The sequence below is a fragment of the Epinephelus fuscoguttatus genome, linkage group LG15, assembly GCF_011397635.1.
Source record: "Epinephelus fuscoguttatus linkage group LG15, E.fuscoguttatus.final_Chr_v1".
Classification (NCBI taxonomy): Eukaryota; Metazoa; Chordata; class Actinopteri; order Perciformes; family Serranidae; genus Epinephelus; species Epinephelus fuscoguttatus.
Genome location: NC_064766.1, coordinates 32,517,340 through 32,532,885, shown reverse-complemented (window position 1 = coordinate 32,532,885; position 15,546 = coordinate 32,517,340). Strand labels below are relative to the sequence as shown.

The 15,546-nt window shown below is 45.7% G+C and overlaps 1 protein-coding gene across 4 annotated transcripts in view; it reads right to left on the bottom strand.

The window, feature by feature from the left end:
• nyap2b (neuronal tyrosine-phosphorylated phosphoinositide-3-kinase adaptor 2b) overlaps positions 1-15,546 on the bottom strand; it is a 28,029-nt gene that overhangs the window by 10,846 nt on the left and 1,637 nt on the right. For 2 of the 4 annotated variants that reach the window (XM_049598017.1, XM_049598020.1), the window contains exons 1-3: positions 9,835-10,791; positions 7,155-7,356; positions 3,021-3,337 (exon numbers count right to left, since the gene is read on the bottom strand). In XM_049598017.1, the coding sequence (XP_049453974.1) occupies positions 3,021-3,337; positions 7,155-7,333 (496 nt within the window). In that variant the 5' untranslated portion in view covers positions 7,334-7,356; positions 9,835-10,791. Of the gene's footprint in view, positions 1-3,020; positions 3,338-7,154; positions 7,357-9,834; positions 10,792-15,546 lie in introns of those variants that run through there. The other 2 variants (XM_049598018.1, XM_049598019.1) reach the window with 1 other exon arrangement.

Genomic DNA, 15,546 nt, shown 5'->3' with positions numbered 1-15,546 from the left:
ACATCACGTTGGCAACGAAGCATCCGAAATGAAATGGAGTCAAAGCTTCCTGCTACCTCTAAATCTTTCTGCTCTCACACACACCTGCCTCAGAGACCAGTATTATTACACTCTAAATGTCAGTTTAATTTTGCAGTGCTTGTTAGTGTTTCTTTGTGCTCAGCACTTGTACTGTCTCTAATAAGACTGTTAGCCGTGTGCACATGCTACAGCAGTGATTGTATCTGTGGCTCGTTGAGGGAAACATTACTTTTGCTCAATTAATTCCAGTTCTATTCATTAAAGCTTTTCTTACACTGAGCTGATGTTCTATAATTATGCCCTCTTTTTTATCCGTGGCCAAACAGGCGTATTGTGTTTGTTTATTTTGCTTCAGAAAACTGACTAAAATTGCTGCAGGGTGCTCCGACTGGATCTCGATCAAGGCGTCTCTAATTTTTGGTCTCGCCAGTTTTAACTGGAAGGAAAATAGTTTGGATTTTATAGCTAATTTGTCTTGTGGAAATCTATAAGTGAGTCAGTTTTAAATGAGGTTACAGAACTGTCAAGACACTTCAGCCTGAGAATAGTAACCAACTGTGTGACCAATAACCTTCTATAGCCAGCGCCGTCTTCTAAGGTGAAGTCACTAGAGCTTCAACTTAACGCACAGCATGTGCTACTATATTAATGATATCAGGACATTGCTCTCAGTAATAGAAACTGGGACAGTAGTCAAAGCCTGGGAACCCTACTGAGGGAAAGGCAGTGTATATATAACACCTGATGAGTGCATGCACAAGCAAAAATGTATAAATATTTGTTTCTGCTGTGAAAAATGAACCTGTGCTCTCAGATTTTACTCTTCAAGTGTCTCAAAAAATTAAATTCCTGAATACACCATGGCCCTAAATGGTGTCAGAGGTTATATTTTCCAAAGCCCAGAGGTTTGAAGCAGCACAAACATGTACCAGCCATGCTTAATGCATCACATTACAATACGTTCACTCCCAGCTCAACAAGTTAGTGCCCGATTCTCGATCTTTTACTATCTGATTTATCTGTGGGGCGATGGGAAGTAAGTGAACAACTTGTATATTTGTTGATCTGATGGTAAAAGGAGGGAAAAGAGCACAATGTAAAGTTAAATAAAGTTACGACTAAGGCAGAGATCACACAGAAATGAGACGCTAGAGACACGGACGCTTCAAAGACGCTTGAAACGCTGGAAGCGCTTATTCAAGGCGCGCTAGCTACTGGTGTCTGACGCTCAAAAAGTTGAAAATATTTTAACTTTTCAGCGTCTACGTGCATCTAAAAACGCGCATCTAAAAAGAAGCATCTACAAAAATGCGCGTCTAAAAAGACGCCGGAAAAACACCTGTCTAAAAAGACGCTTGAACGCCGGTCAGATGCGCCGTATCATAGGAAAACAATGGTTTTACTGGCGTTAGGGTTAGGGTTTCATCTCGGTGTGATCACTCCCTTTTGCAGAATCTTTCCATCTTTCTTTATAGATTTTGGCATCCTTAGTTGCTCTAGCCCGTGCACAAGTGGAGGAGACAACTTTTCAAGTTTCTCCCCCTCAGCATTTCATAGTGGTACCGCTGTAGCAAAGACAATACTTTCTGATTTCCTCAGAGCCCAGCAATGGTGCTTTTTTTCTGTGCCAGGTGGAGTTTCTACAGTTACTTGGGTTGTTCCACCGTTGGCCATTTTTGCTACGGGGGATAGTAACTGCAAAGACCTGCGACAGATACTCTCTGGTAACAGGGGGATAGCTACTGGGGGGTAACCAAGCGGCAACCTCCAGGGATGATGAGTGAAGCCAATGCCGAAGTGCCAAAAACTGCAGTTCATTGAATGGCTACTTGAGGCAGGCTCCAAAAGCGAGTCAATCCCCATAGACCCCCAAGTTAAAATGCTCAACTTTACAGCAGAAATAAATGTTTACAGCCTGGTACAAAAAAATGGTTTTGGTCTCTATCACTAATTTCCCCTTTCATGACAACTGTATGGGGGGTGAATTTTTTTAGAACGTTTATAACCGTTTAAATTTTATTAAGGCTTAAAGTTGCACATAATTAAGGGCGTGGTCACTTTGAGTGACAGGTGGCGCCATCACTAGCCGCTGGCTGTCTGCTAGGCGTCATCTCAGCTAATTCGCAAGCCACTGAACCTGACCTCCCAGCCGTGTTTGTGCCTTTTGGATATTTTGTTTCATGAGGGAGCTGGCACCAAGCGGAACCTGAGCGGGAGCAGCCAACACCACAGGGCTAGCCAAAGTAGCGTAGCTTGTTAGCCTTAGCTAACTTAGCAGCTTCGAGTGAGGTGGGCGTGTTTAAGCAACCAGGCTTCATTTGGCCCGCCTCTTTGCCCATTTTTGATTGGCTGAGAGTTGGGCGGAGTCAGGCACTGCCAAGATGGCAACAGCCAGAGAAACCAATGGGTGATGTCACGGTGACTACGTCCGTATTTTTATCTATATATCTGTCTATGGGGGCAACAAAGCGCTATCCCCTTCCTGTTCTGGTTGCACAATAGTTGACGCACTTACTTGCTGTAAATTTAGCCAAAGTGAAAGCAAACTTAAAGGGAGCCAGTCTAAATGCAGAAATTACAGTCTATTTCCACTTTAATTAATCTTGAATATGTTTACATTGGTCATTCAACCATAATAAGGAAAGTTTCTCACAGAACAGGCAAACTGTTGTCCAGATTAGTCAGTATAATGCAGCACAACACTTGTAAGACTCCTTTAAACACTCATCCATATGTAATTCATGGATCTGCTGGTCATCACATTTTTATTGTTGTCTAGTGCACCCCAAATGTGTTCACTATGATTTAACTCCACTGTGCTTATAGCTCATTATTATATATTATTTTAACATCAAGTTGCCAGAATGGTACTTAGAGTGAAGTATGCAGTGAATAGCTAGATGTCATGTCATTGTAGGAGAAGCAGTGTTGAGGAGGGCACTGCAGAGAGCAGCTATATATAGCGCAGCAGTTTGCTGTGAAGTGCCACCACCACTCACCGTCACATCTCTCCCCGCGGCAGGTGGACGTGGGACTGTGGTCCACCGCCTCAGACGACATGCTCAGCTTCGTGGCCGGGTCCCTCCTGGGCTTGGGTGGGGGTTGCTTCCTAGAGGTCGGGCTTCCCACTTCCTCCTCTCCTCCGCCACCACTGTTCCCACCGCCGACAGAGTGGAGGGACTGGGAGCGTACGGAGAAGCCCTGCCCGCAGGCGAGGGCGTGCGGGTGGGGCATGGGCATGCGTTCCTGGGGGTCCGGCATGGTGATGGAGCCCATTCGTAAGTGCTTGCCTTCAGTTGCGATGTCCTCACCTGTCCTGAAATGAGAAAGCAAGGAAGCGAGTGAGTGAGGGTAGAGAGGACAGACAAAGGGTCAAGGCAACAGAAATATATGAATAAAAAAAAAAAATTAAATATCATATAGGTTTACTTTATGGGGGCTGAAAGAAAAACACACAACTCATCATCCCCTGGAAGCTGTTTGTGTCAGGACACAGCTGAACTAACACATACTTGCCCTGACACACTGATGAGAGCGCCAAGTTATCAATAACAGGCATGTTAGTGCCACTGCAAACAGGGTCTCTTTCAGGGCAAAGCATTGATTTGAGTTTAACCCTCAATGTGACCGATGCTGCTCACACAACCACACACATAATGACACGATGGAAGTCCCTCCGCCTGTACACAATCAATCCCTATAAATGGATGATTGGCCTGAATGGAGCGTTAATGATGTCTGAGTGTTGTGTGGTAATGGGGGAAGGAGGGCTGTGTGTTTGTGTGTGCAAGTGTGTGTGTGTATTGCAGTGTAAATGAGCTCAAGATGTGACTGTGGGGGGAAATGGTTCGTACAAAAGACATGGTGAGTATGCAGTCTGTACGCACTTGATCTCTGCAGTTGGTGCATTTATTTATACTCATATCAAAGTCACATCTAACCTTGATGTCAGAGATTTTAACGTCTAAACAAATGCCATGGTGAATTTGCATGTGTGGCTTCGTGTGTGGGTGTGTACGCGTGTGTGCGTGTGACCCCTCCGTGTGTGACTTTGCTGACTCTGACTCCCTCCCGGCCAGCTGCTGAACAGAAGGTGCCTGGTGGGGTGGGTTCATTGGTCAGGGGCTTAACTTTGCCTAGCAACAGGGTACCCATAGAAACCAGACACGAAACCAGCTGCCACCGCACTTTAATAACAAAACACACGTGCGCGTCAGATGCACATCATGACCACATCGCGCTTTGTTGATATGGGAGGAAGGTGCCTGCTGCAACCTGTAGAGCCACGTTGCCAGTGTTATTTGAAAGAAGGCAAACATTACATCACATGTTCACTGGTTATTAATGTATATTTTGTATAAATATTCATGCTCAGGCTATAATGTCTCTGCAAACAGTAGAAAATCCTCCATGGCATTCAGCCACAGGTGTCAACAGTCTCTCCCTCCCCTCTGTTTTGGTTTTGCATCTGCTGTGACAGCGTGCATGCACACCCATATACATGGGCTGTGTGTGTTGGTGTTGGTGGGTGGGTGTGACTGGAGTGGTGGTGACTGGAGTATTTATAGGACATTTGCCCAGTGATTGGCTAGAGGACAGACCACAGGTGCACTTGGACCAGTTGGAGTTGACTTGTTGTCGGGCAGCTCTCTCATTGTGACACTGTGCGACAGGGAAAACATCACAGAAACAAACAAAACACTGAAGGAGAGCCTGTGGGGGGGGGGGGGGGAACAATTGGAAAAAAAATCTGTCTGTGATTGTGTGCATGTGACAAAGGGTAAAGACAGAGAAAGCAGTCGTTTGGAATTTGCATGCATATGTAAATACAGGTAAATGAAAGTGTGTGTGTGTGTGTGTGTGTGTGTGTGTGTGTGTGTGTGTTTATGAGTACGCTTGCACATTTAAGTAAATCTGTGGGCATCTGTGTGTGACTGTGTGCACAACTTCTTTTGATCAAATACAATAAAAGCAACCCAGAGTGAGACAGCAGCAGGCAGGAAGGCCCGCCTCACTCAAATCTAACGTGCCGCTCTGATTGGCCTATGGCTGTTCCAGCTGTCACCAGGCAGAACACATCTCCTGCAACTGAGCTCACACTTAATCTCTCTCTAACAGGTTTTTTTTTCTCTTTCCCCTCCTCTCACTCTTAAACACATTTGCTCTAACAAGCTCTTTCTCCCTAGCACAATCGCAGGGGCCATTTATTTCTTTCCTACCTTTTCTCACACACTAAAACGTCCTGTTTCCCTGTCGTCCGTGCCCGTGCATGCACATGTCACGAGCACACAATGAATCCTCACACTCTCAGTCAGTTACTGTAGAAATGGGTCGTCTCATTGACCTACTTATAGGCCTCATGAAAAATCCAGTTATTTTTTAGACTCTTCCTCCAGTGACTGTGTATTAATATTTTAGCTTTGGCAACAGCTGAGAGACAGTGGAAGGATAGCAGGACAGTAGATGCCACTTTCCTCAGGCATCGCCCTGCTGTCCCATTCAGCGAGTTACTTTCCAGCCCTGCATCAGACTGCTAATAACGATGGAAGCGGAGACATTTTGCTGGCAACTGATAAAAGAAAGTCCAGAATAGATTTTGGAGTCTTTTTTGGAACTCTAACTTAGCTGTCTTCCTGATGCCTGAGGTACACAGTTGAACTCTAAGTCAGCTTTGATCTTGAAAGTGATATACGTCACAAGTTCTGCACAATGCGCTGGGACGATTACAGCGACAGCTCTTTTTTTAATCTCGGTACCCTTTGACTGAATTGTGACAGGGTTCAAAGTGTGCCTGAATAAATCAGTTAAGAAAAACCACATCTGGTCACATATAAATGCACAGCCGTCAAAACCACATCAGTGTAATCATCTGATGCACAGCTGAAACTCCCAACAGCTGCTAAAATACTTTGTACCATGTCAGGCAGACTGACTGAACAGAGATGGTTTTTAGATTCCATGACAGCGTTCCCCATAAGCCTTTCCACTGGAAACTGATCATTAGATTAATTGTTTGATTATAGAGTGGGAAACCAGTGTTTCTCTGCAACTTTAAGTGGGTCCTCTTAAATAAAATCTGCATCTTAATTGATGTTCTCTTTAAAAATAACAGTAAATAGCTACTTATGGGTGCTATATACCTTACTATGAAGAAGACAGCATGATTTTTTTATGTCTTGACTTGTCAAAATTATATATTTTCAGATGAGTCATCAGCCCTAAAACTGAGAGGTGATACTATTCCATTTTACAGCATAGAAACGACCATCGAAGCAGACTTATGATGTTCATAGCTCTTAAAGCAAAGCTCAAATTATTAACCAAAACCAAAACGAAACCCATAACCTACTCAGAGTGATTCTTGGTGTCACTCCATATTTGTCTTTGGGTAACAAAGCGACACAGACGTCCACGTCTTCGCACAAACACAATCTGAACCCCTCTGCGATGTCCCGCTAACATCCCGATGACTCTGTGACTCAGTGCTCCCTATTCTACCCCACAACACAAGCACGCCGTATCCACGTGCTGGTCACGTTGCGAGTGCGTGGCTCTTATTCGCTCAAGTTTTCGGGATGCCACACAGCGGTGGCACAGCTGCAACTGCTGGCTCATCACAACATATGAAAACAGGGTACAGCAGCACATGTGACGGGGTGTTGCAACCACTTCTTGACCTTCCCCACATTTTCTTCCAACAAACAGGTACACTTAAATCACAACAGCATAACCACAAGTCTCTTAACATGTCACATTCCCACCTCATATCCTAACACACTTTCTGTCACAGCCCACCCCAGTCTTTCTTCATTCTAAACACTCTCCATCTCAGAAATGGAGCAGCGGTGACCTCCATCCAAGGACAAGTCCTAAATAAGTCTAAAAGTGAAAAATTAATTATCCTCTATAGATCATGGGGTGCACCAGTCCACACTGGCAACCCCCAAAATATAGCAACCTGCCATTGCCTCGGGACCCTCTGGCCACTTGTCCCAATTCCTTACAACCTCTTCCTGAAGTGAACCCAGTGGCATTCTTGCATTTACAGAGCAGAATCCTGAAATGTGCAAAACCTTTGTCAGTGAGTCTGTTTCCCCTTTGTGAAGCCCTTTACTTGTTTGTGTCCTTCCTACCTCCTTATGGCTTCCTCCTGTTTTCTCTTCTTGTCGTTTTTCTCCTGCAGGAATGTCCTATTTCTCTCATTCCTGGCGTGGTCCAAGTTCTGTGCTACCAGGCCGTTGTAGGCTCTCAGCCCATTCTCCTCAACATACTGGAAAAAACGGAGAGTTTCCTCCTCTTTGGAGCTCATCATTCTTCAAGTGTTTCCACAGCATTCTGACAAAGACATATAGAAAATGTTAAGTGATTGCCTTAAAGAGATAGAGACACACAAAATACTACTAGGACTACAAGGACATCACATACGAGTGTGGTCTGAATGCAAAACAAGCACGCTGTTGTGCCAGTAATCATTCTCTCAACCTTCATTTTTCAAGGTCAGCCTTGGTGAAGTGAAACGCGATGAAGCAAGATTGCATCAGCACTGTAATGATGTCACACGACTGAGTTTTTGTAATGTTGCTATTGTTTTTAATGTTGGCTACTGTTGCCGTGCGTGGAGTTCACGGCCAGTGAAAGATTCAAAGACTTGCATCATGTGTCCGCAAGAGTAAGCGTTTCCCCTGGAGGCTTGCAACATCTCTCTCTATCATTCTAGTACACACACACACACACACACACACACACAGAAGCTCACATGCACATGTTAATATGCAAACAGTCAAGGGACTCACCATCTAGCTACAGTTTTACTCATAACCTTCAGCTGTAGTTTTCTTATTGGCTGTGGATCAGTAGCGGCTGTTCGTTTTCTCAGTTGTGTTTGCACATTTTCTGGCTGAAAATATTGGCTGTAACCGAGTGAGTGTCTGAATGAAACTGAAAAAGGGCTTTCATCTTCTGCAGTTGCAATATGTGCTGGGCTCAGATGTGAAAATATAGTACTCCTGGGAGCAACCACACAGATTAAATGAACCACCCTTACTTGCCTGTGATGCATGGTTTTGCATATGCGGACATCATCAATCTGAAGTCTCAGATCTAAAATTAGTTTCCTCTTGAGTTGTTCCTTGCTGCCTTTTTGATGGCGTAAAAACACGATTACTGACACCATCATTGTCATGAGAGAGCGTGTGGATGCTTCTGCGAGGAAAAGCCTCTTCAATGAAACATCCATATTAGTGCAACCATACTCACTGCTTCCACATGTGAATCATTTTAAAACAGCATAGTTACAGCCACTTGAGATCCAAACACAGCATGGAGCAGCCGGTGATGAGATTCAGCGTGCACGCATTTGCTTGAAAACCTGTGCAACTGCATGCAACATAGTATATGCATTGTGCAACAGCCGGATGTGAATTTTGGAGAGTCCAGCGGTGGATGGGAAGAAGACAGTGCACGCTTTTATGTAGGTCAGTGTTTTCAGATCAGCCTAAGACTCATGCTTGTTTACGTGTGAGAGAAGCACTGAGTGTGAGTGTGCGTGGAGAGGGGGAGGGGGCTTCTGATAACTGTATGTATGTTTGTGCGTAGGGAGGCAAGGGCAACGAGTGGGGGGGGTGGAGGGGGGCTTGCCAGATGGAGATTGCAAGGCCAACTGAGAGACTGGCCATTGTCTGGCCATCCTCAGCATCCCTCTAACTTGTGTCTGCCTATCAATAAGTCCAGCATGGTGCCTAGGTCAGTGGGTTTATCTTCCACTCCCTGCGACTAATTCTCAGCTCTCCTTAGTGTAGGTTTGTACAGGCACGAGTAGAGGAGTGATAAGAGCCAACGGGACAGATGGATTCACCATCTTGGAGCAGAGTTCAAACTAGGGCACTGAATCCTGGTGTCAAGTGCTGCGGAGATTTTTTCCCCCTGATTATCAGGTCTTATCGCTGATGCACAGGCGCAGCCAGAGATCTGGAGCTGTACAAAGAAAATACATTGTGGTTTCTGAACAGAAAACGAGGTGCACCAGTTTGATGTGTTGAGGGTGCAGCAATGGGAAGGCACAGTTCAAACAGTGTTTGAGCTGAATTAAGCCTGCCTGCCTAATCCCTGTAAGCCTGCAGCAGCACTCTGCACTGGAATCAGCTTGTTTATCACACTGTTTTTACCAACCCGGCCTTTCACATTGGATTGTCCTCCCATAACTCATCAATGTAAAATGCTATTCTTGTTTGCTAATCTCTATAAAAAAAACCTGTCAATTGAGCAACCCATTTTTCTCAACACAGCTTTTTTTCCCTCCTCTCCTCTCGTTCTCACTCTTTCCCCTTCACTTTATACGTTTTTTTCTTCTCTATCTCATTTCCTCTCGCTCCCTTTGCCCCAGCTGACATGGATTGCAACAGTTGGAACACAGAGGTGCACTTTGCGTTAAAAGTAAATGAAACTGGCACACCGTTTCTGTTTCCAGGCAACCATGTCACAGGAGAAGGGCAGCATGGATATTCTAGAGACACAATGTCAAAAAGATTGCAAGGCCAGTTGTCTGGTGACAACACGCATGGGCGCTCGTGCACACACACACACACACACACACACACATATATACATCAGTGGACTGCGTGAAGGTTAACCTGTAATCCGAGGCACACACAGGTGCAACACTTGGCATTTTTCCACTTTCGAGATTTTTACATGGATGTGAATGGAGAAACAATCACTTTGCATTATTGTGATGAGTATAGGACGAGTATTTGGACGCATATGTGGGTTTGTGTGTCATCGTTGTGTGCAAGCAACTGCATGATGTATACTTACAATGGGGCTGTGTCCCTGCTGGTTTGTGGACCAACGTGTCTTCTGTCTTCCCCTGATGAGTCCAGTGCACACTAGTGAACTCTGACCTATGCTGGAGCACCCATGCACTAATCCACTTAAATCCACATAGACTTCCATCCATTGTACGTTCCAACTGATTGACTTGCTAGAAGGAGTCCCTGTGACCCAGGATAAGGCTGGTGCTAGAGGGGAGCTGGGCCATTGGGTGCCCGGCCCAACACTCCCTCCCCCTGGGCAGAAAAGGGAGATGCGACCCCTCCAGTCCAGATAGTGCCAAACTCCTAGCCAGGTGCCAGCTTCACTGCTCCACACATCTGCACATGCTAGAGACAGAAGAAGGGAGACGCAGCGTAGCAACAGACCGCACCCGCAACCGCAAGCATGACACAAACACACACTCTCAAACGCTCTCACATCAAACTCCCCTTTGCAGTTGCAGACCAGGCGCTCAGTCTCTCTAATGCTTCTTCTTTCCCAGATTGTCTCTCCTTCTGCTTTGATATGTCCAAATGCACAAAATGTCTCAGAGTGTCGCACAGGTGCAAAGAATCCACAGTGCCAGTGAGGTAAAGCAGTGTGGTGTGCGTGTCCAGGGATGGCATTCCCTGCCGGTTTCTTCTGCCCCGCTCGTCCGCACAGGTCTGTACAGTTGGTCTGTGCTTAAGCAGATGACACCGGGCTTCCCAACTATAGATCACAACAACAAGAACACGCCCACTGCCTACTGTAGCCACCTTCTACTGGAGCGTCATCCTCTCTCTCTCTCCCTCTCTCCTTCCTCTTCCCTACACTTCTCCTGCTGTGTGCTTTTTAACTCATCTTCATAAGCACTCATACCCGAGTCTCTTTCTCCAGTTAGTCGTTCTTTGTTTTTGTCTCATGTATCTCGCCTGCCTTCCCTCCGCAGCTGCACTGTAACTGGAGCCTGGATGTGTTTTTCTGCTTTCAGCACCACGGAGAGCTCTCCCTGTCAGAGGGTGAAGGGGGGGTGGGGGGTTGAGTGGGTGGGCACACTCAGAGGGGGCCAAGTGGAAGGATAGGGGAAGTGGGGAGGGGAGGGCTGAGTGGGAGGAGTCACTGGGTTGCCAGGGTGTGACCTCATTAGACACAACCTCCTCTTCCCCCGGCAACCACTGCGCTCCCCCCCTCCTCCTCCCCGACACCCCACACCTCCCTCCCCTCTCTCTTACAGCTCGTAAACAAGACCACGACACAAAAACACTTGCAGTGAATACACCGTGTTGCTCTCAAGTGCATTCATTACATGTACAGTAGCCAAAACAAAGCAGGAGAACACAAATGCATGAAAGCAAAATGCACAAAAAAGGGAAAACAATACTTTGCGACTTCCAATACACACACATTGACATGCTGATGCAAGATTAAAATATGTTTGCATAGACAAACAAAGCCAGAGATCCAGAGTAGAGACTTGTTCCCAGTGGCCACAAAGATGAGCAGGATGAAAGCAGGGACAGAGTTGAGCCTGAGTTGCGTTGTGTTTGTCAGGGGGGCTACTGCGGCTGCCGTGTGCTTCTGCTTGACTGTCTGGGGGATGAGTATTGGTTTCAGTAGTGCTGTCAGTTGTTTATGTGGTGGGAGCGCCTGGTTTATGGTGCAGAAGCAGGGGCTGAGGGAGGGTGTGCAGCAGTGCCGGTGGGGAGTTGGGGGGGGGGGGGGGGGGTGCTCGGATGGATTAACACCGTCGACACAAAAGGATTAGGGAGCAGGGATCTGTTGTTTTCATCAACCCTTCCCACCATTTCTCTTAACCCCCCGCCCTTCACCCCCTCACTTTCCCCCTCCCTCTATCCCTGGGTCTGTCTCGCACTTTGCAGGGGGGTGGAAAAAGGGTGCTGGAGCAGGAGGTCGGAAAGCACCAAAAACAGTTTTCACAAACATGTGTTGGTCAGTTTAGAGGAGGGAAGGGGATAATGGGGGTTGTTAAAAATAAAGCAAGGGGAGGGGGAGCCAAAAAGAGCAACAATGCACTGGTGAGTTCAGCAGGGCTGGAGATGAACCGCTGTGCTGGATCGCACATGATTATCAAAAGAGGCGGCTGTTTTTGGAGTGAGGATAGGAAAGGTAAAACAGGGTGAAGTCAGACAGTATTTCTCTGCAGCCCAGCTCCAGCACCCCTCTCATCACAGCATGCCACATGCCATAAATAGACAACTGCTATGATCTCACTGAGATAAAATGCTCTGTCAAAAGGTAGTCACCCCCTTTTTTCTGCCTATTGTGAGGGATCTGGTCGAATGGCCACGCACAAAGCAAGTCACTCTATCCAGACCAGCTCAGCACACGCACCCATGCACATGCACATATACACAAGGGCCCCGGTCTGACCTCAGTGCGCGGCCCATGTGTGAAATCTCAAAGGAGGTATTTAGATCCCATCAGAGTTCAATGAACACAGACAGTGAGGAAATCTCAGGGGTGAATGGGTTAAACAAATTTTTCCACCTATGTGCACAACAGTACTTTGTTTTGTGAACAGTGGAGGATGCTCCCGCAGGGACAGAGTAGGGGGTGAAATAAGATGCAATGCCTGGAACTTTTCAGTTCACCCACACTTTACTGACACATAAAGACTTGCATACAAAGAGAGGCATCCAAACTGCCTGAATACATAATTAGAAGCATGTTTTACTGTATTCAAATCCATTTGTAGCTGGAGTTTGACAATGAAATTGGTATTGTACTGTATATAAAGCTGATTATACAGATTGCAGGATAACACGACTCAGTTTAAAGGTATACTATGCAGGACTGTCGGTTAGCGTTGGTAAAGGTAAAGTAAAAGTCAACCCCAGTTTCACTCGTTTGCCATTTAGTCTCGCTATATTTGCATTTCTTTAGGCAATATCTCTCTGGGATGCATGCTGCTTACGGTCTGGCACCTGGTTGCTACCTCACCTGAGCATTGTGTGGGTACACACCCATAAATGTCCCAAATGCAGAAACTAAGATAATACAGGCAGAGGGCAAAGTCTCTGCAGGTTAATACATCGTCACACACTTCTTGTGGGTCATGATAACTGAGAGGGATCACTTCTGTATACATTTATACATTGTACAGACATTATTTTTCAACCCGGTCTCACTCCAAAGTTGTCGATATCTGCTTGGGCAGTGACTTCCGATAGTCAGACACTAAAGAAAAAAGCCGTCGGCATGATACATGGTCAGTCTTCGGTATAATTTAAAGGCACTCAGTGGCGTCAGGAGGAAAGTGATGGGATTGGAAACTAAAGTTAAGGTGGCAAAAGTCTGAGTAGGGCACACAGGAGGGGATCCAATGGATGGATGGATCCAAAAACACCGACCTTCACCTGGGAGAGCAGCGCTCGCGTCCCCTAAGATGATACAGCCAAATCCTGTTCTTTGTTCCTAAACCTAACCACGTGTGTTAGTTGTTAGAGGAAAAAAAAAAACGTCAATTTGTGATACTGTACTGACTTAGTGCGTTCATTTTGAAAGAGACAGTATGTAAATCGTAAATTTCCTGTGAAAACGGAAGTGTATTTTGAAAGAAGACAATGCATGTAACAGGCAGAACTTGACACAGCGTCCCAAAACGCACCCAGGGTACCTAAAAGTCCATGACAAAAGGTCGATATGTGACGAGGTCAGAGTGAGGATGTGCTGTATTTTTAGGAACCTTCTGCCCCTTTAAGACATCTGGTGTGATTATATGGGCATCAATAGGCCAATAGGTGCTTGTGAATATGTATGTGTAATAAAGTGCTGCAGGAATGAGTTCTTAAACACAAAAATAAGTTAGCATATTTGCACTTCCGGTTCCCTCACCTCAAAGTCAGTGGGTTTTTATGAATTGGTTGTTGGTGAAATGCCTGAAATAAGGTGTGTGGTTAACACAAGTGTAAGAGATGTTCACCTTTTGTTCTACGGCATGAAATACGTCAGTAAATAATGCACTCTTCCTTGTTGAAGCTTTGACGTTTCTTAAAAGGGGTTGCTTACAACTGGCCAAATGAGACTACAGAACATCATCACACTGAACACGGCTTTACAGCTTCATTGTGGTGGCGACGTTGAAGTCATGCAACTGTAATGTTTTTCGTTACTAACCTAACACTTTGTACTTCTAGCTACTGCATTATCTTGGTGAGCCAAATGTGTAATTATCATAAATGTTGACACTGGTTATTTTTTGCAGTGGTTTGTTGAGGGAACCATTGCGACAAGAATGTCGGGGTCAGCCCACAAAAAACCTCATCCCTGCAGCACTCTGTACCTGAACTCCGAATCAAACCTTTCATCTAGTGACTGTTTAAGGCCCAGAGCACAAGGCAACACATGTTTGGTACTGGCCCATGGCAGTTTAGCTCCAATGTGGTCGTCTCATTATTATATATTATTTGTTTCATAGCTCATTTTGACTGGGGGCTGATCACAATAATACTGTATCTCCCTTAATCATTTCCTAACAAGCCAATAACACACACTTAGACAATCAGTCTTTTAAGTTATTGGCAAAGTAACATAACCTTGCCAGTTCCTGTACATAAAGGGCCGTTGTGACATTCACGACTGTTTACAAATACAAACCAATGTGCCCTGGAGCGGGTGCCCGGCACTTGGTTCAATCATGCATGTAATGATGTCGTATCGATCCACTGCTGTAACAGGCTAATGAAGAGTCTATGAAAACCATTATACCAATCAATTAAACGCTGAGGAAACAGAGTCATTATAAAGAGAGCAAGGACTCTGCTTTACAAGGTGTTAGTAAGTGTGATTTCTCGCTGTCAGGGATTGGCACCTACACATGGTGCTACTGTAAGTGGTATCTGCTTTGAAGGAGTGTGAGTGGGGTGGCATTCACGTTCTTGAAAGCGTCTGTGAAGCTCAGAGGTGTTCTCTGTTTTCTGTCCTTGCTGAGAGTGCCATGCAGGTGAGGAGGAAAAAGGCACTGGCAGGACAGATAGTGAGACAGTGGCACTGAAGATGTCAGACTCTCATTAAAGATGCAACGCGGCTTACTTCCACTCTTCACATCTCCACCCGAGAGAAATGGAGCATAAGGTTCCCGCTCGGACCAGCGCTGTGCAGACATTTGACCACTCCATGTTTCAAGTATGCATGCACGTACCGTAAATGTGTGCACCCCTTGTGCACAGCATACCCCAGTTAGGATTTTCTGAATGCAAGGTGCTCCGTTACTTTAAAAGATTTTATTTAAGACCAAAATCTTGTCCACAAGTTCCTTGGAATTCAGCTGCACAGCGTGTGGTAATGTTCTACTTAATCAAGCTTCTCCAAACTCATTTATCACCACATCCTCCCTCCAGAGATGTCAAGCTAAGGCACGTCTTTAACGACCACCCTCCACACTTCCTGCTGTTTCACCAAGACAGAGAGGTGAAAATGGGAGACTGAATAGCGTAATCTCTCAAACAGGCAGTTGCCGGCTCCAATCTTGGGGGTTTAACCCCCTGTAAGCCCCTTAAATACCCAGTTTAGAGGGCCAGAACTGATGGGCTAAAGCCCCCAGAGATTGTCTACTAACTCCTTGACTTAGACGCAGCATGAGTACACAGAATGAAAGATCCCCTGCCATGACTGCTGCAGCCACTTCATCCTTCCGTAGCCTTAGTCAAAGGATTGGATGGGCTTAATTAGCATTAGAAGTACCAAAGTCATGTTCATGATCGTATGATGGTA